The sequence below is a fragment of the Rana temporaria genome, chromosome 1 (genome assembly GCF_905171775.1).
Source record: "Rana temporaria chromosome 1, aRanTem1.1, whole genome shotgun sequence".
Taxonomy (NCBI): domain Eukaryota; kingdom Metazoa; phylum Chordata; class Amphibia; order Anura; family Ranidae; genus Rana; species Rana temporaria.
In genome coordinates, this window is record NC_053489.1 from 52,543,736 (window position 1) to 52,565,139 (window position 21,404).

Sequence of the window (21,404 nt, forward strand, 5' to 3'; positions counted from 1 at the left end):
TCTCCAGCAGAGAATGTCCAATAGGACGAAACGCGTCTGGAGGCAGCGTCAGTGACGTCACCACGCCTAGGAGGAGGGCTCCACAAGCCGGCCGGCTTCTTTTATCTATTTGTACATGCTGTGTTTATACTGCCTAAGTGTAAGTACATTACTTTTTTAATAAACCTGTTATACCTACGATATCACGCTATTGCGTCCCTTTTTGTCTTCCTGCCTGCATGTGAGCCGGATTGGGTTACGTTTATCGTCTTACTGTGGTATTGATGAGTTGTGTTGCGTCCCAAACCGCAAACACGCATCACTTTCAACATCAAGGCTGCCATTTCGATTGGGAATCTTGGGACATCTTAGCCCAGGGGATTTAAAGGCCGTGGCTGGGCTATAGCCAACTGCATTAAAGGCTTGCTATCTGGTAAGCTGATATACAATTCCGGTGGTGGGATCTCACACATTGTATGCATGTCACCCGGTGCATTGAAGAGTTAACATCCCTACATGCAAATCAGTCTCTGATTAATACAGTGATTTTATATCTGCTGGAGAACCTGTTGAAAATCCACTACTACTCATACTATCTGTGGACAATTTAACTATTATATTTATTTTTAGTTGTTTGGCGCGGCTTTTTATATTGTTTTATTTTTCCTGTCATCACACGCTAGCCGCTGCCTGAATTAAGGGTGTTGTGATAGCGCGGTTTTTTAGTGTACATTTCCAGCGGACAACTGTTTCCTGGACTTGCTTTAAAACAGTCCGCTGGAAACCTGTCCCCCCGACATGTACGGTCGTCTGTACAGACCTACCGTACATGTCCGGCCGCCCGCCATCCCTCGCATGCGTCGAATGACTTTGACGCATGCGTGGAAGCATTTAAAAGGCAGGCTCGCCCACCGCGTCATCGACGCGGCGACACCGGGGACACGCCCCGCGTATTGTTTACGCGCGGACTTCTGTTCGATGGTGTGTACAGCCATCGAACAGAAGTCCCCGGGCAGACATGCCTGATGAAAACGGTGCGCGGACCGGTTTCATCGGACATGTCTGCTCGTGAGTACAAGGCCTTACACGCACATGAACTTTAAAGCGGGAGTTCACCCAAAAATCAACTTTCTGCAGTTAGATCCAGCATACTGCTGACATCTGCAGTATGCTGGTCTTTTTTTTTTTATTTTGGTACTTATCGTTTTAGCAGTAATTCTTCTATGGCTCCGAGCGGGGATTACTTCCTGGTATAGGCTTTCCCTTCAAGACAAGCAAGTTGATTGACAGCCTTCGATAGCGCGTCACGGCTTCCGAAAATACACGAGTGACGCTCGGCAATTTACGGCGCCTGCGCAGACAGCTCTAGGCGCCGTAAACAGCCAAGTGTCACCTCGGCTGTTTTCGTAAGCCGTGACGCGCTATCGAAGGCCGTCAATCAACTTGCTTGCCTTCGGGAACGCCCATTCCCCGAAGGATTCCCCGCTCGGAGCCATAGAACAAATACTGCTAAAACGATAAGTACCAAAATGAAATAAAAAAGACCAGCATACTGCAGATGTCAGCAGTATGCTGGATCTAACTGCAGAAAGTTGATTTTTGGGTGAACTCCCACTTTAATGACATCCCAGTCTTAGTTTGTAGGGTTCAATATTGCGTGGACCCACCCTTTGCAACTATAACAGCTTCAACTCTTCAGGGAAGGCTGTTTACAAGGTTTAGGAGTGTGTCTATGGCCATTCTTCCAGAAACACATTTGTGAGGTCAGGCACTGATGTTGAACGAGAAGGCCTGTCTCGCAGTCTCCGCTTGAATTTATCCCAAAGGGTTGATGTCAGGACTCTATGCAGACCAGTCATTCATCCATGTCCCTTTCATTCTGCGTGTAAAGGCAAGCGTCCCAATACTTTTGGTAAATTAGTATATGTTAACGGGACAGTTCTAATCAATGCACTCAAAAGTACATTTTTTTCCAGAATGGCTACTTTCTACCTACGTGGTTGGGGCATGACCCCATTGAGTTGGAAGGGTCAGATTTGGCAGGTGGTACAAGGGGATAATTTTTTGCTTTTGCAGCTTAGGTGAGAGCGGTTGGGAGGCGGTAAAAAAATCAATAAAGAAACTCCATTAATCCTTTCATTTGAGAAAGGCAATTGCCTTATGATTTGAAATGTATGGGAACACATAGCATGACTGCAAGCAATAACATACAGCAGATTTCTGCATATGCAACGCTTAAAGGGGTTGTAAAGTTTTTTTTTTTTTTTTCTAAATAGAATTAGAAAACGCTGTGGCATCAGTTGAAGTAAACGGCGCCCCCTCATTGCCTTTAGTGGGAGGAATACTGCCCATCATTGGTATTAGTGACAGGACTAGTGCCCTATCCTTGGTGTCAATAGGAGGAATAGTGGCCCAATGTTGGTATGGTAAACAAAAGGGCCAGTTAACTGTCCTTCAGGCTTGGGGGAGGGGGGCAGACTGTGGCGAATAGAAATAGAAAACGCTGTGGCATCAGTTGAAGTAAACGTGCCCCCTCATTCGTTTTAGTGGGAGAAATACTGCCCCATCATTGGTATTAGTGACAGGACTAGTGCCCTATCCTTGGTGTCAATAGGAGGAATAGTGGTCCAATGTTGATATGGCAAACAAAGGGCCAGTTAACTGTCCTTCAGGCTTGGAGGGGGCAGACTGTGGAGAATAGAAATAGAAAATGCTGTGGCATCAGTTGAAGTAAACGGTGCCCCCTCATTGGTTTTATTGGGAGGAATACTTCCCCATCATTGGTATTGGTGACAGGACTAGTGTCCTATCCTTGTTGTCAATAGGAGGAATAGTGGCCCACTGTTGGTATGAATTGTAAGAATAGTGCCCCATCATTGGTTTTGGTGGGAGGAATAGTGCCCCATTGTTGGTACCAGTGGGAGAAATTGTGCTCTATTGTTGGTATTTAAGGGAGGAATAATGCTCTATCACTGGTCTCAGTGGATAGAATGGTGCATCAAGGACGAAGAAAGGCAAGCAAAAGGACACATCTGGCCCAAGGGCTGCAGTTTGTAGACCACTGTTCTAGCAAGAGCAAGAGTGAGCAGCGATGGTCCCCCCAGGACAGAGATGGATCGAGCGAGGACTCAGGTAAGTGTTTAGGGACTGCGAGGGGGAAACTAGTATTGGACCTTATTTTTATCTTAAAGTGGAGTTCCACCCATAAATATAACATTACATCAGTAGTTTTAAAAAAATGTCATGTCATTAGGCCTTCAAAGTGTTGTTGCTAGGCAGAATAGTTAATCTTCCCACTTCCTGCACCTAGGTGCTTAATGCTTCCTAACCTACACCGCACAGACTCCTGGGAATGTAGTGGATGTAACTTTCCAGGAGTCTGTGCATTCCCCAGTCTCAAAGAATCATGTGACTTGGACAGCACAGGTGCTGAAACCTGATCTGACACTGCTTGTGCAGCACTGAGCATGTGCGAGATTTGCAAGGCTGAAATCCAGGAAGTCATACAGTCTGGCTTCATGATGCACACGCTTAAGATGGCCACGGTCTATTTCTATTTTTATAAAGTGTCTAAATGCTGTAACAACCTAACAAAACGGACCTTAGTTTACAGACTAACTTTACTAGAATACATTAAGCTTGTGTATTACAGGGGTATTTATATTTAAAAAGTGAAATTGTGGCCGGAACTCCGCTTTAATGCAGAGAATGCATTAAAGCGGTTGTAAACCCAAATTTCACTCTTTCTATTTACACATCTATCTTTATATCCCCAATGCGTCTCTGTTTGTTTTGTTCCTTACCTTCTTCCTTCTCGTCATATCGCCGATATCCCGAGTCGTGACGTCACTCCGCGCAAGCGCCTTCTGATAGCTTGTCCGGCCAGCCGAGACCATGCCGGCCAAAATCTCTGTTCAGCCCCGACATCGCGCGATGGTTTACTGTATTATTTCCTCCCCCCGCCCGCAGAGGCTCATGGATGTTTACCTTGTGACTCCTTACGTCACAAGGTATGAAGGAGGAAGACAGTGCAAAACAAATCCACCAAGCAGATTGCAGAGCGGGAAGCCTGGATTACTGATGCAGCTAGGGCTGCATACAGATGTAAAGTGTATAGTGCGCACGCGCGGGATTACAGCCATCACAATCAACTGTGGGCGGAAGTTTTCACTGTAGCAGACGCGGAAGACCACAAGAACAATGGCGCCGGCATAGTAGAGGAAAGAGACTTCACAAAGGTAAGGATTTAAACAATAAAACGAATAGTGACATTTACTTGATAACGATAGATGGATGCAGCGGGACACTAGCTTTAAGAAGGTGTTACTAGTTAGGAGAGTAGATGGGGGTTTACAACCGCTTTAAGGATAAAAATGTTAAAACTTTAGAACCAGTTTAAGCTGGCCATACGGGTATTGGATCTAAAAGGTTCCTCCATCCACACTGGACAAATCCAATTGTTGGGCTTTTTAAGAGCCACAGGCATTGGCTGTCAAAATGCCTGAACAGCGACTGCTTCAGACAGCGTACAGCCACTGGCCTGGCTCCTATGAATTTTCATTTGAAGGCTATCGGTGGGAGGGGGTTAACAGGGCCATCCACCAAGCAAATTACATCCAGTTCATCAGGAACCAGCCAAAAGGCATACAGTGTATGGCCAGCTTTATCGATGAGCTTAGATGCTGCCCTGAAGTGTTGGATCTTTGCCTATCAGAACAACCCAGAATTTATCCGTAAAAGGAAAATATGGGAGGTAGTTGCAGATTCTAAGCGCCTATATTTCCTGCCAGCTTCCCCTTATTCCACTCAATGACAGAGTGTCTTTAAATTACAAAGTTGCTTTTATTGCAATAAAAGTAAAATTTAACAAAAGTGAAATTTTCCATTAGGACCCATATTTAAAAAGAAAAAGGTAACCATTAAAAGTAACGACCAGGATCTATAAACCACACCATAAAACAGACTGCGTTGAAAGACTTAATCGCGTCTTCCTCTGCAGTTTATCTTGTGGTTTGCTGCTTTTATTGTGGCTGCTGAAAAAAAAAGCCACAGAAAATGAGAAGCTTCTGTAAGGATACACAGAACATACCAAAAAGACTCCAGTGCCTGAAAATACCCTGACAGTAATGAAAACGTCATGAGGTTACAGGCTCGAGCAGGCTTTTCAATATGGATATACAGTACAGACCAAAAGTTTGGACACACCTTCTCATTCAAAGAGTTTTCTTTATTTTCATGACTATGAAAATTGTAGATTCACACTGAAGGCATCAAAACTATGAATTAACACATGTGGAATTATACATAACAAAAAAAGGTGAAACAACTGAAAATATATTTTATATTCTAGGTTCTTCAAAGTAGCCACCTTTTGCAGCAGACACATCTCTAGAACTGGTAAGAGGAGACAGTGTGAATCAGGCCTTCATGGTAGAATATCTGCTAGGAAACCACTGCTAAAGAAAGGCAACAAGCAGAAGAGACTTGTTTGGGCTAAAGAACACAAGGAATGGACATTAGACCAGTGGAAATCTGTGCTTTGGTCTGATGAGTCCAAACTTGAGATCTTTGGTTCCAACCCCCGTGTCTTTGTGCGACGCAGAAAAGGTGAACGGATGGACTCTACATGCCTGGTTCCCACCGTGAAGCATGGAAGAGGAGGTGTGATGGTGTGGGGGTGCTTTGCTGGTGACACTGTTGGGGATTTATTCAAAATTGAAGGCATACTGAACCAGCATGGCTACCACAGCATCTTGCAGCGGCATGCTATTCCATCCGGTTTGCATTTAGTTGGACCATCATTTATTTTTCAACAGGACAATGACCCCAAACACACCTCCAGGCTGTGTAAGGGCTATTTGACCAAGAAGGAGAGTGATGGGGTGCTGCGCCAGGTGACTACCTCTTGAAGCTCATCAAGAGAATGCCAAGAGTGGGCAAAGCAGTAATCAAAGCAAAAGGTGGCTACTTTGAAGAACCTAGAATATGAAATATATTTTCAGTTGTTTCACACTTTTTTGTTATGTATAATTCCACATGTGTTAATTCATAGTTTTGATGCCTTCAGTGTGAATCTACAATTTTCATAGTCATGAAAATAAAGAAAACTCTTTGAATGAGAAGGTGTGTCTAAACTTTTGGTCTGTACTGTAATTCCGCAAAAGTTAGGGCACGGTGTAAGATCTACTTAAAAACAGAATATAATGCTTTGCGAATCCCATAAACCCATATTTTTTCACAATAGAAAATAGAACACATCAAATGTTTAAACTGATAAAATGTACCATTTTGAGAAAAAAATAAGGTCATTTTGAAATTGATGGCAGCAACACATCTCAAAAAAGTTGGTAAAGTCAGGGCAACAAAAAACTGGTTAAGTGGTACTAACAAGGAAGGTCTGGAAGAACATTTTGCGGTTAATTGAAAATAGGTCAGTAACATGATTGGGTATAAAAGGAGCATCTTAGAGAGTCAGAGTTTCTCAAAAACAAAGATGGGCAGAGGTTCACCAATCTATGAAAATCTGCATCTAAAAAGTGTCGAACAAAAGAATGCTCCTCAACATAAAATTGCAAAAACTTTTAAATCATCATCTACAATACATACTATCAACAAAAGATTCTGAGAATTTGGAGAAATCTCTGTGTGGAAGGGGTGAGGTCAAAACGCAACATTAGATGGCTGTGATCTTCGGGCTCTCAGCACTGTATTAAAAACAGGCACGATTCTGGACATCACAGCATGGGCTCAGGGATAACCCCAAAAATTATTGTCTGTAAAATGTGCCATTCAAAAAATGGCAAAAAGATAAAGCTTCATCATTCGTTTTGGATAGAGAAAGGAGACATGAAAAACTCTGTGGATTTTTCTTGTTTTTTAAATAACTCGCAAAAATGTAGGCATACTTGGGAGGGTTTATCAGGAAGCAGAATCCACTCTCCATTCTAAGATCTGAAGAACTCTTTTTCCTGTTGGCACCACTCTGGAGACTGCTAGCCGGGAAAAAAGGTGGAGTGCAGTTGGTATCACTACGCATGGCACTACAGAGGAGGCGTCGGTTCAAGCAACTCTTGCTCCCTACTACAGCTACAATTTTACAAGTAGTCTGTACATTGCACTCTGATGCTCTGAAATGAAGGGTCAGCAAGCCCAGACCGGTCTACCAGTCACCTGTCTGCAATCTACAGGTGGCTGATCCCCGGGTTAACCCAAGCAAAACTGGTACTCGTGTCGTGATGAAACAACTCTTTGCCTTGCATCTGTCCAAGTCATCTAATCCTTACAGTCAGTCTTTCTTAAAATGTTTACCCCAGAGGAATCCTTCAATTCATGGGGAACCGCTGATAAAACTTATTAATCAGGCGTAAGTGGGAAAAATGCATTCCTTACAGTGGTGGGCAGAATTGACAGTTAAAAAGGATCATTGGTGTCATGCCACTGGCTGTGCCAAGTAACACTGACCTTGGAACTAAGCAAGCATCATTGGATGGGAAGTCATTCAGTCCAGCTCAAGAAATCCCTAGCAACCTCTGAAGGAACCTTAGAGTTCCACAGAAACCAGGTTGAAAACGCCTGTGTGCAGGTCTTACATCATCACAAAATAAACCCTAGCAACCTCTGAAGGAACCCCAGAGAGTTCCACAGAACCCTGGTTGAGAATGCCTGCCTGCAGGTCTCGTATCAGCTCAAGGAACCCCTAGCAACCTTTGAAGGAACACCAGAGAGTTTCACAGAACTCTGGTTGAGAATGCCTGCCTGCAGGTCTCGTATCAGCTCAAGGAACCCCTAGCAACCTCTGAAGGAACCGCAGAGAGTTCCACAAAACCCTGGTTGAGAATGCCTGCAGGTCTCGTATCAGCTCAAAAAACCCCTAGCATCATCTAAAGCAGTGGTTCTCAACCTGGGGGTCGGGACCCCCTCGGGGGTCAAATGAAGATTTGCCAGGGGTCCCTGAGTCCTGGGCTGTTCCTGAAGCCCACAAAACTTTTCCAGCCTTCCGCCAGCACTGCCACTCATCCCATCCCCCCACCAAGGAGTAAGGAATAAAAATAGAGCATACATGGAAAGGAGAGGAAAAGAGGGGGGAGGAACAAAGAAAAAGGGAGAGAAAGATTAAGAGAAAGAACAAGACAGATGGCTAGAGAGAGGGATGGGGGAAAAAAGCTGAAAATTAGAATAGAGAGGGATAAAAGGAGAACAAAGAGAGAGAGTGGTACATCCCAAAATGTACCATTAGGGGGTTTTAATACTGTAGGATTAGAAGGGACTCGGGGAGCACTAAATGTCCGTGGGTTAGGAGCCCAAATTACTTGTCTTGCCCCAGGTGCCGACAACCCATGTTACGAAAATTATTTTATTGTTAGGGGTCCCCACAACTTGGGAAATGTTATCAAGGGGTCACGGCACTAGAAAGGTTGAGAGCCACTGATCTAAAGGAACCCTAGAGTTTCACAGAACCCTGGTTGAAAATGGCTGCCTTCAGCTCTCACTTCAGAGTAGCACTATATCTTAGCCTGCAAAAATGCAATGTTAAGTGATCCCGGTTATGAGCACGGACACCTGAATTTCAAAGACTAGCAAAGTCTACAGCACAACGTCCTATGACAAGAAGCTGTAGCCACTCCCCAAATGTTCAGTGTAAAAACAGCTGAAGGAGACCACAACCGACATTATATAAAACCCTGATTATGGTGAACAGAGGGGAGTTTATGGAACATCTTCTGATTTGCAGCCTGGAGTTATTAACATAACTTCTCCAATACTCAGAAATAGGTGTACCATTACCAAATGACAGCATTTCATACATGATTGTGTAAAAAGACACCGATGAATGCGTATATTTAAGGAATGGATTGGCATCATACTCCTGATTACATAGAGGCAGTGAACAACTTTCTCAGGGTATACAGTAGGTCTTGCTCTCTCCATTAATAGGCACCAGTAACAATTACTTCCATGCGTCTTATCGTATTACAGATTGCCAGCAGTCGTTCCCTTTATAACATTGTGTACGAAAGCAGTAATAAGGGAAAGGCCAGCTAGAATTCCCCTTATTCCAGCTAGATATTTTGTTACAAAGTTTATCCTTATACCAATTTCTTTACTAAATTCCATCTGTTGTGTTTTTAATTATAATGAATGTGGACCTAAACTAAAGTGTTTCTAAACGCAAATGCCACTAAACACAGCATAACTGACATTTTAAATGTGCGTTACTATGTGTCAAGTTAAACCGTTAAGGAGAGTTTGTAAACACGTCCCGTGTACATGAAGCCCAACAATGTAAATTTTCTGTCCCCTCAAAATAACTCAACACACAGCCATTAATGGTTAAACCACTGGCAACAAAAGTGAGAACACCTCTAAGTGAAAAAGGCCAAATTGGGCCCAAGGTGTGAATATTTTGTGTGGCCGCCAATATTTTCCAGCACTGCCCTAAAGCGGGGGTTCACCCTAAAAAAAAGATTTCTTTATCTACCATCCCATCCAGCATACGAGCGTCAGCTACAGTATGCCTTTTTTTTTGTTGCACTGTACGTACAGTTTAATCCTTCAGTTTCATTTCAGACTCCCGCGGGGAGTAGGCGTTCCTATGAAGAGGGGAACATGATTGACATCCGGCTATGGCGCATCACGCGTTCCGAAAATAGCCAAAATAGGACTCGGATATATACGGCGCCTGCGCAGTCAGCTCCTAGTCTGTGCGCAGGCGCCGTATAGCGCCGTGAAGAGCCGAGTCCTACTCCGGCTATTTTGGGAACGCGTGACGCGCCATAGCAGGACGTCAATCATGTTCCCCTCTTCATAGGAACGCCTACTCCCCGCGGGAGTCTGAAATGAAACTGAAGGATTAAACTAAGTACAGCGCAAAAAAAAAAAAAAAAAAGGCATACTGTAGCTGACGCTAGTATGCTGGATGGGATGGTACATAGTTGTTTAGGGTGAACCTCTGCTTTAAACCTCTTGGGCATGGAGTTCACCAGAGCTTTACAGGTTGCCAATGGAGTCCTCTTCCACTCCTCGATGACATCACGCAGCTGACGGATGTTAGAGACCTTGCGTTCCTCCACCTTCCATTTGATGATGCCCCACAGATGATCAATAGGGATTAGGTCTGGAGACATGCTTGGCAGTCCATCACCTTTACCCTCAGCTTCTTTAGCAAGGCAGTGGTTGTCTTGGAGGTGTGTTTGGGGCTGTTATGTTGGAATATTGCCCTATGGCCCAGTCTCTGAAGGGAGGGGGATCATGCTCTGCTTCAGTATGTCACAGTACATATTGGCATTCACGGTTCCCTCAATGAACTGTAGCTCCCCAGTTCCAGCAGAACTCATGCAGCCCCAGACCATGACACTCCCACCACCACGCATGACTGTAGCAAGACACTTGTCTTTGTACGCCTCACCTGGTTGCCGCCACACACGCTTGACACCATCTGAACCAAATACGTTTATCTTGGTCTCATCAGACCACAGGGCATGGTTCCAGTAATCCATGTCCTTAGCCTGCTTGTCTTCAGCAAACTGTTTGCGGGCATTCTTATGCATTATCTATAGAAGAGGCTTCCTTCTAGGACGACGGCCATGCAGACCAATTTTATGCAGTCTGCGACGTATGGTCTGAGCACTGACAGGCTGTCCCCACACCTCTTCAGCCTCTGCAACAATGCTGTCAGCACTCATACATCTATTTCCCGAAGACAACCTCTGGATATGATGCTGACCACGTGCACTCAACTTCTTTGGTCGACCAAGACAAGGCCTGTTCTGAGTGGAACCTGTCCTGTTAAACCACTGTATGGTCTTGACCACCGTGCTGCAGCTCAGTTTCAGGGTCTTGGCTAAGGATGAGCTCCGGCGTGTTTGCAAAGCCCACGTGCAGAGCCTGCCAGGAAGTCGGCACTGCGCTGTGCTAATCACAGGCAGTGAGACATTTCCCGATCTCTGCAGCCGTGCCCCGGGACAATGTCTCACTGTCTGTGATTAGCGCAGAGCAGTGCCGACTTCCTGGCGGGCTCTGCATGTGGGCTTTGCGAACACGCCGGAGCTCATCATTAGTCTTGGCAATCTTCTTATAGCCTAGGCCATCTTTATGTAGAGCAATAATCCTTTTATTTTTCAGATCCTCAGTGAGTTCTTTGACACGAGGAGCCATGTTGCATTTCCAGTGACCAGTTTGAGAGAGTGAGAGCGATAACACCAAACTTAACACACCTGCTCCCCATTCACTCCTGAGATCTTGTAACAAGTCACGACACCAAGAGGGAAAATGGCTAATTGGGCCCAATTTGGACATTTTCACTTAGGCGTGTACTCACTTTTGTTGCCAGCGGTTTAGACATTAATGGCTGTGTGTTGAGTTATTTTGAGGGGACAGCAAATTTACACTGCTATACAAGCTGTACACTCACTACTTTACATCAGCCTTTTTCAACCAGGGTGCCTTCAGGTTTCTTCAGGGGTGCCTTGGAAAAATACCTACAATTCCTCAAAAATCGTATACAAGACAGCGGGTGGATCAAGCCTGCCTTTTAGTTACTGTACATAAAGCCACGTTTTCATTATGCACCATTGCAACCTTCTAACCCTCAGTGTCCTAACGACCAATGATGTAATTGGCTGATAAGGAGAACATTGGGCACCTGCACCTCTCTGCCCTCCCCTGCCCCTCTTTGTCAGCACTATGGTAACATTAGCTGAATGAGGGAGGGAAGGAGGGAAATGAGGGAGGGAAACCGAGGGAGAAGAGAAACATTGGAACACTAGTCAGTACCAGTGTGCAAGGTGTATTTGCTTTTCTTTTGGAAGAATAAAACATCTCTAACGTTGGGTGTCCTACATGTGTGAATGTTGCTACATTATGTAAAACTATTAGTTTATTTTTTTACATTTTAGAATGGGGTGCCCCAAGATGGTGCATCATTTTAAATGGCGCCTTGGTCGAAAAAAGGTTGAGAAACACTGCTTTACATTGTAGCAAAGTGTCATTTCTTTAGTGTTGTCACATGAAAAGATATGATAAAATATTTACGAGAATTATAAGGGGTGTACTAACTTTTGGGGGATGTTGTATGTATGTCAATTGTGTGTTAATTTGTTTGCCTGAATTCAGCTTTATTAGGTTTGTGATTTAATGCGTATATTTTCAGAAGGACTTCAAATTAGTGTTGCAGAACCTTACCTTTGGGTTTGGATGTCGGCTGATTATTAAGCTCACAGGTCCTGGTCCACACTCGCTTAAAATGGCGTACGCCTCGCTTAATGCGGCATGGCGGAGACTCACGGAGTCAGCTTCCAGGATCTGATCACCACGGCTGCAAAATTAGAAAAAAATGACAAAGAGATATGATTGTCTCTTACAAGGGAACGCCAGCCAGCAAAAATTTATAGAAAACACTCATAATCTTGAAATGTCAACTGATCCCATAAACCTGGGAGGTACCCAAGTCTGCCAGAGTGTCAGGAGATTCTTCAGATGTAATTTACTGTAGATAGTGGGTAAAGTATGAAGCTGGTTTCTCCAGAAAGGAGAAGAGTGCCATCATCTACTGACACTAGCAAAAAGATAAACTGAAGACTCGGAATGGGGGTAGGGTTATAGTAAAGGCACCCCAGGGTAGCATGTCCTCTGAAGCTTGCCAGCATCCAATCACCTGAAGGTACGAAACTTTAACCCATGGCGTATGAATATGTTGCCTGTGTCCTGTACTGTGCAAGATAATGAAATTCTGCATGTTCATATAAGGTACAGTGGAACCTCGCATTACAAGCATAATCCGTTCCAGGAGAATGCTCGTAATCTAGAGTACTTGCATATGAAAGCGAGTTTCTCCACTGAAGTCAATAGAAACGGAAATAATTAGTTCCGCGTTGACTTCAATGGCATGCAACACCGCATGCGACCAGAGGCAGGGGAGTGCCGGAGAGCTTCGGAAACAGCCAAAAAGGCCAGAGGACACCTCAACTGACTTTGGCGAACCTCGGAAAGACTTGCCAAAGTCAGCCTAGCCGTCCTCGGGCCTTTCCGTGCATTTCCGAATGGAGCCGCCCCCCCCCCCCACCTCAGGCCAAATGCGGTACTGCACACCGCTTTGGCCTGAATCCTGCTCGTTTTGTGAGACAACATTCGCAAGCAGAGTTACGATTTTTAAAAATACAGTGCTTGTATTGCGAAACGCTCGTTAATCGCAATCCGAGGTTCCACTGTACTTTCAGGTGGAGCTCCATGTTCCTTTTCTGATGTATACCTGTATTTAATTTTTCCTGATTTTGTACAGAGCTCAATGGATAAAGTTAGGATTTACACACACACACAGCTGAATGACTTTCCCCAACTCCCCCTTGCTGTACGCTCTTCTTTATATGGAGCCATTCAAAATGTTGATCAAAGAGAGACTCTGAAGGCAAACAGTTTGGGATGTGCAATCAAGCCAAAAGTGTTTTTCTTAGTTGTGAACAGAGTGTTGAAGGGTTTGAACCCTCCACCATGGTTATTAATGCTGTCTGCCTCCCCTATGGCGGAGATTCTTAAAATGGAAAAGGGGGCGCCAAGTGCAGTATTTAAACAAATTAACCTCTTGGAGCCCTTGAAGAGGTTTAGGATACCAGGAGGTGGGGCGGGGTGTGTGATCATGTGACCGCCGTAATTGGCTGTCACATGGCCGGAAAGTTCCCATTCACAAGTAGCGATCGGGAACTTTCCTTTAGCCCCAGGTAACTGTGCCAGGAGAGTGCAGGGCTTCCATTTGCCCCTATTCACGCAACAATGTGGCCATTCGGCATCAAGGCCCACCCGCTGAGAGGCCGCATATATTCACGTGTGATCAGCACCAAGGGCTTAAAAAGCCAATGAGCAACTCACATGTAAGAAGGTGAAAGGCAGGCATTGCCTTTCTCCTTTTACATGCGCGTTGCCCCATTGACTTTTTAATACTGCACTTCGTTGGCTCCCCCTTGTATTCCTTTTGCTGATTGACAGAGTTTGTGTCACTCTATGGGGCCTCTTCCACTTTCTGCTATGAAAGCCATGGACTATTATGGACTTTAAGTCAAATAGACTTTTTTTTTTTAACTTTGTGTATTGGGGTAGTACATATCTTCTCCAGCGCCATTTATATCTATTGCATATTCTCCTCAAAAGAAATGCAGTTAGAATCCCTTTTTTTTTTTTTTGTTCAAAACGACTTATTGAGCATAAAATAAAAATGGATGAACAAACGGGTCAGAAGTGCAACATGCACTACAAGTGCAAATAATATCCATTTGACATTCATGGAGACATGCATAGCAGAAACACATTGATGCAGGGGGAAGTAGGGAGTAGATGGTATCCAGCAAGAGGAGAGGATACAAACACGGCAAGGGCAACAGGGCGCCAGGAACACACAAGAAAAAAAAAATTCACTTAAAAGGGGAACCGAAGGGGATGGGGGGGGGGGGAGGTGTATACAGAGGGAGTGGGCAGACAGCGGGCGGGGATAGCATCTAGTCCACTGTAGAGCAGGTGGAGGAGTCCTCCAACCACCTGTCCTAGATCTTATTGTACTTCTTCGGGCAGCCCCTGTACATCACTTTTTTATAGGGAAGGGTAGTGTTGACAGCCCTAATCCATTGCTGTAGAGTGGGTGGCGCCCCTCTCATCCACCTCCTAGCTAGAATCCCTTTTTTTTTTTTTAAGCGGAAAACAGCCAACTCCCTACTGTGCATGCACAAGGTACGCCAGCACCGTGGGACTGGTCCTGCAGCCTCCTGGGACGTTTCCCAGATGGTAGTGGGCAGAATGGGGGCAGGGCCAAGCAGACGTAATTCTCGCCTAGGAGGGACATGCGGAAGTGGGAGCAAGTACCTGACATATAAAAAGCTTCCTGCTCTTAGAGGATAGAAGAGGAAGGAGGAGCATGAGCAGTACTTTCACTTATAAGGAAAGGTCTGCTTTAATTTAGCATCACTTCGGTATAGGCCTCATTATCCTTCATGGGTGTAAAATGTCAATATTGCGGCATTTTATCATTCAATCATTCCACCCTGCTGAGATCAAAAGTCTGTTTAATCCCATATTGATATTAGCAGTTCATATCTCAGCACGCTGTGTTTAAGCATGTCTTTCATGGTGTTTGATACAATGGTATAAATAAATCAAGATTAAATCACAGCGTGACTTGTAAGTGAAGGAAATTAAACTGTATAATGAATTACCTTCTGGTACTTAATACAGAAAAACAAACAGCCACACTTCACACTGAACGGTGTCATTATACAGAGACATCTGGAACGGCATGGACCATCCCGACGGTCTTAAAAGGATTTCCCCTCCATCATGAGAACCACATTTTCTCTAATAAGGTTCCTTTCACAAGAACGGTTGTTTTAATCTTATATGACTTTGTTACAATCTTCGACCAAAGTGAGAAAACATAGCGGATTCACATGGTAGGCCTACATCAAACGGCCTTTAAAATATCAATAAATAGCCCGGAACAGAGACACAAAATATCCAACCTAAGGGGGCATTGGTTTATCTTAAAGAGGAACTGCAGTCTGCTCACATAATTTGCAATAAAAACATATTTGACATTCTGAAACTTCACTCCAATCACTTTGCATAATATTTTATATATACTGCGATTCTGTACTTGCCAAATATGCTGCAGAAATCTCCCTCCACTGAGTCTGGCTGCATCCATTTTAACTGTGGGCAGCTGGAGCTGCTGCCTGTTCACTTCCTGGATTTACACAGGAGGCACACCTCCAGCTCTGCAGCTCACATTGGCCCTCTTATGACTCATCTCCCTCCCTTCCTGGCAAACTCTTACGAGAGAGAGAGAGAGAGAGAGAGAGCGCTGTGCATGGTGTCATAAGTCTAGGCTAATGACCAAACAAGAAACAGGAATTGGGCTGTATAAGGTATTTACTGTCAGGAAAAAAAATATGTTTTACTATCCAAAGTTAAAACAAGGGCAGAAGATTTAATCGATGGAAAGTTGAAAAAATTACTGAAGTTCTGTTTTAATTTTACAAAAATATACACATAAAAATCGAATAGACATTCCATGTTACAGGCCCAGACTTGCAACCTAGAAAATGTGGCGATAGCCAGAAGGATCTGACAGCATGTGTAAACTGAACATCGTATAGCAAAAAACAGTGTCTTTGACCTGTTCCCCCAAATATAAAATAGTAAAGCAGTCCTTTGGACTACTACCTATATTATTTATCACATGGAGGATGTACTGTATATGTTACATGTTATGTGATAATGGTTGACAGTCATTTAACCAGTTCACGACCGCCCCATAGTAGATTTACTGCTACAGGGCGGCCACCTTGTGCAGAATCACATATCGATATATATATATATATATATATATATATATATATCGATATGTGTATGTGTATATATATATTGTAATGTTTGGGGGACCAGCTTGATCGCAGGACACAGGCTTCTTAAATCAAAACTATGGTTTATTAAACTTAAATGGCTTAGCAGCAGCAAAAACAAAAGAAATAACAGTCTCACCGACTTGTACAGCTCAGAACTGCTATCGCAGTTAAACAGTCCTTCCAGGTAAGTCCTTCAGTAGCAGGTTTTTAGGCAGGACACTGCCAAGTCCTTTCACAGCTTTTCATAGCTTCCACAGCTTTCCTTGTCCACCATTCACCATGCATTGGACTCTCCTAAACTCCTTCACTCTCACCTGCACTTCCTGTCTGCTTTAAACTACTTCCTTACACAGGTGCGTTAACCCTTTCCATTCCCTTAAAGGCACCACAGTCCAAACAGAGGGGAAATATAACGTCCTTCCAGGACCCAGCCATGGCGTCCTGTACATATCCCCCCCCTGTGCCCCAACGCCAAGGAGGTGGAGGCAACAGTGGAGCTCAAACAATGGACTCGGGAGAGGGCATCTGCATTTTGATGCAGTCTCCCGGGCCTATGCTCCACTACAAACTTAAATTCTTGGAGCGCCAGGAACCAACGTGTAATCCTGGCATTAGTCCCTTTACCCTGCCTCATCCATGTTAAAGGGGCATGATCAGAAATGAGCCTAAACTTCCTCCCCAAGAGGTAATACCTGAGGGAATCCAGAGCCCACTTAATGGCCAGACACTCTCTTTCAATAATAGCGTAGTTTTTCTCCGCTGGTGTCAACTTTCTACTGAGGAAGACTACTGGGTGTTCCTCACCACAAACAACCTGTGACAACACAGCTCCCAATCCTACATCGGAAGCATCAGTTTGGACAACAAACTCTTCTGAAAAATTGGGCGCTATCAAGACAGGGTGTTGGCACAGTGCTGACTTGAGCACCAAAAAAGCCTTCTCAGCGTCTGCATTCCACTCCACCATGACCGATTTCCGACCCTTAGTCAGATCGGTCAATGGAGCCGCCAATGTGGCAAAGTTGGGTACGAACCTCCTGTAGTATCCCACCATGCCCAGGAATGCACGTACCTGCTTTTTTGTGAGGGGGCGGGGCCAACTCTTTATAGCCTCTACCTTGCTGACCTGAGGTTTCACCACCCCTCTACCCACGATATAGCCCAGGTATTTCACCTCCTCCATTCCCAAAGCACATTTTTCAGGGTTTATTGTAAACCCCTCTTTCCAGAGAGAGTCCAGTACTGCCTGGACTTTGGGCAAGTGTGACTCCCAGTCTCTGCTAAAAATGACTATGTCGTCCAAGTACACTGAGGCATACTCCCGATGAGGTCGTAAAATCCTATCCATTGCTCGCTGGAACGTGGCTGGAGCAGTTTGCAGTCCAAAAGGCATTCTTTTGTACTGAAAACTCCCCTCTGGAGTAGAAAAAGCAGTTTTCTTTTTAGCAGCCTTAGTTAATGGGATTTGCCAATACCCCTTGGTAAGGTCTAATGTTGTGATATATCTAGCTGGACCTAGTCTCTCAATAAGTTCATCTACCCGGGGCATGGGGTAGGCATCAAACCGTGAAACTTCATTAAGCTTCCGGAAATCATTGCAGAATCGCAGAGTCCCGTTGGGCTTTGGTACCAACACAATCGGGCTCGACCACTCACTCTGCGATTCCTCAATGATCTCCAGGTCCAGCATCTTCTTTACTTCCTCTGAAACGGCCTTCCTTTGAGCCTCTGGGATGCGGTAGGGCCTGACAAAAACTTTGACTCCAGGTTCCGTGATAATATCATGCTCTATGATACTAGTTAGCCCCGGCAAGTCTGAAAACTTCTCTTTATTTCTCTGCAAGAACTCCTTTGCCTGCTGACTTTGGTATTTAGATAGGGTATTTGCTACTTGGACACTCTCCACCCCAACCTGTGGCTCAAGCCTTGCACTAGCCAGGGAGGTCACCGGTTCCCTGTCTGTCCAGGGCTTTAACAAGTTGACATGATATATCCGATACGGTTTCCTCTTGCCTGGCTGGTGGATTCTATAATTGACCTCTCCCACTTTTTCCACAACTTCAAAGGGTCCTTGCCACCTGGCTAAGAACTTACTTTCCACAGTGGGAATTAGCACCGCTACTCGATCCCCCACTTGGAAGTGCCTTATTTTAGCAGCCCTGTTATAGACCCGTCGTTGAGCCTCCTGGGCTTTTTGCAAATGCTCTTTGACTAGCGGCATCACGGTTTGGATCCTTTCCTGCATTTGGGAGACATATTCCAGGACACTCTTATGCTGAACAGGTTCACTTTCCCACTCCTCTTTAACCACGTCAAGATCTCCGCGAGGTCTCCGCCCATATACCAACTCAAAGGGCGAAAAACCCGTGGAGGCCTGGGGCACTTCCCGGATAGCAAACAGGAGAGCTGGTAACAGGCAGTCCCAATCTTTCCCATCCCTTTGTACCACTTTCTTGAGCATAGATTTAAGGGTCTTATTAAAGCGTTCCACCAACCCGTCCGTTTGGGGATGGTAGACCGATGTGCGTAGCTGTTTAATCCGGAACAGCTTACACACATCGGCCATAACCCTTGACATAAACGGGGTACCCTGGTCTGTGAGTATTTCCTTGGGGAAACCAGTCCGTGTAAACATCTGGAATAATTCCCGGGCAATGGCCTTTGAGGAGGTATTCCGCAGGGGTAGCGCCTCAGGATATCGGGTGGCATAGTCAAGAATCACCAATATGTAGGAGTGACCTCGAGCTGACTTTACCAAGGGACCCACTATATCCATGGCTATCCTCTCGAATGGGACCTCAATTATGGGCAGAGGGACCAAAGGGCTCCGAAAATGAGTCACCGGAGCGGTCAACTGACAGGTCGGACAAGAGGTACAGTATCTCTTTACCTCTGCTTTCAGACCTGGCCAGTAAAACCGGTCGGTGATCCGTGCCTCCGTTTTTTCAACTCCCAGGTGTCCCCCTAACACATCGTTATGGGCCAGGTCCAGAACCTTTCGTCTATATTGTTGGGGTACCAACAATTGCTCTACCACATTTTCTCTCTCCTTGGTAACCCGATACAGCAATTCATTATATATTGCAAAGTGTGGCCACCTCTCATTCGCACCTGGCTCTTGGGGAACCCCATTTACTACTACCACTTGTTCCCGTGCATGGGCCAAAGTGGGGTCCTGCATCTGAGCAGTCCCAAATGCCCCATGGGGAACACCCAAATCCGGCAGCGCAGGGGTAGAGGCCACTTCCTCATCCTCTTCCCCCAGCATTACCTGAAGTGGGAAAGGCTCCTCCCCCTTAGTGTTTTGGTAGGTCTGTGGACCACATATCTTAACATCCTCAATAGTATCAACACTACTTTCATCACCATTAACCCAATCATTAGCATTTTCCCCATCTGGGTCCACCTTAACGTTTGGCAGTTCAGGGTTATCCCTCTCAGCAGCAGGAACAGGGGGGCTAGTTTCTCCCCAGTCTCTGAACTGTTCTCCTTGTTCCCACAGTTTTGTAAACAATGGACAGTCTCGTCCTATTATAACATCATGCACCAAGTTCTTTATCACCCCCACCTCTTGAGTAACAGTGCCACATGCTGAGGAGATAGACAACGTGATGAGCGGGTACTCTCTAGTGTCCCCGTGAATGCATACCACCCGTAAAGTTTTTCTTACCGGACCGATCTTCCCAATCACTCTAGGATGAACCAGGGTTACCATGCTTCCAGAGTCCAACAAAGCCCGGGCAGGGAGGTGGTTCACTTGGACTTCACACTCAAACTTTTCCTCATCCAGGTCGAGGTGTGTGGTGCACACTTTGTGGGCACAAAAAGACCCCCTCCGAAGAACCCCGCATTCCATGGGCTCCTCTTGCAGTGGGCAGTGTGCCCGGGTATGACCCCAGGAATGACATCGCCAACATTGTACATCCCCTCCTCTCCGAACAGGAACAGAACGCTGCGAAGGTACCGGGAGTGTCTCTTGGCCTTCCGGGGTGTTTGTCCCAGGGCTCCTTGGAACATCCTTTCGAAGGGCAGCAGTTGGTCGAACAGGCCGTGGCAGACTAGGCCCTAGGCGCTTGGTAGGTCCGAGCAGGTCCTCCACCACTGTATATCGTTCCACCATCTCAACAAGGAGGTTTGCTGTTTTGGGGTCTCCATGGGTGACCCACCGTTGGAGGTCATCTGGCAGGGACCTCAGGTATCGGTCCAGCACAACCCGCTCCACAATTTGGGGGCCAGACAACACCTCAGGCTGCAGCCATTTTTTTACTAGTTGCACCAGGTCATGCATTTGAGACCGGGGTGGCCGATCTGGACGATATTTCCATTGGTGTACACGTTGGGCCCGAACGGCCGTAGTCACCCCCAGACGAGCCAGAATTTCTGCCTTTAGCTTTTGATAGTCTTTAGCATCATCTGGTGGCAGGTCAAAGTAGGCTTTTTGAGGATCTCCAGTGAGAAAAGGAGCAATGAGGCCGGCCCATTGGTCCTGAGACCATCCTTCTCTCTCCGCTGTCCTCTCAAACGTAGCAAGAAATGCCTCTACATCATCGCTCAGGGACAACTTCTGTAGAAAATGGCTTGCCCTCACAGTCACCTGGTTGCCAGGGGCAACAACCGCTGGCTCCTGAACCTGAGACAGCTGTTGCACCGCTTCCTTCAAGGCCGTCACCTGAGCCTGCATAACCCCTTGCTGGGCTGCTTGCTGGGCTGCTAACTGGGCCACCAACAGGCGAGTATTTTCTTGCTGCAGAGCCAGCGCCTCTTTGTGGTAAGTTTGCGCTTGTATGTTAGCCAGGGTCAGCTGTTTAATTAGCTCCTCCATTGCTTCAACTTTCAATGTTTGTGCAGCTTTAACCCAGGACATAAATTCAATGTACTGTCCCTTTAAATGTTAGTTCAATATAAAGTCCAATGCAACAGAAAAAAAAAAAACGTTTTTTTTTTTTTTTCTCTTCTTATGCCTGTTATTCAGTCCTGCCCGCATTCGAGCACCAGTGTAATGTTTGGGGGACCAGCTTGATCGCAGGACACAGGCTTCTTAAA

The 21,404-nt window shown here is 45.5% G+C and overlaps 1 protein-coding gene across 2 annotated transcripts in view; it reads right to left on the minus strand.

Annotated features, from left to right (window-relative positions):
• The window catches only part of PDZD2 (PDZ domain containing 2), a 416,595-nt gene that overhangs the window by 109,742 nt on the left and 285,449 nt on the right, over nt 1-21,404 (minus strand). For both annotated transcript variants that reach the window (XM_040337921.1, XM_040337929.1), the window contains exon 13: nt 12,160-12,292. In XM_040337921.1, coding sequence (XP_040193855.1) covers nt 12,160-12,292 — 133 coding nt within the window. The remainder of the gene's footprint in view (nt 1-12,159; nt 12,293-21,404) is intronic.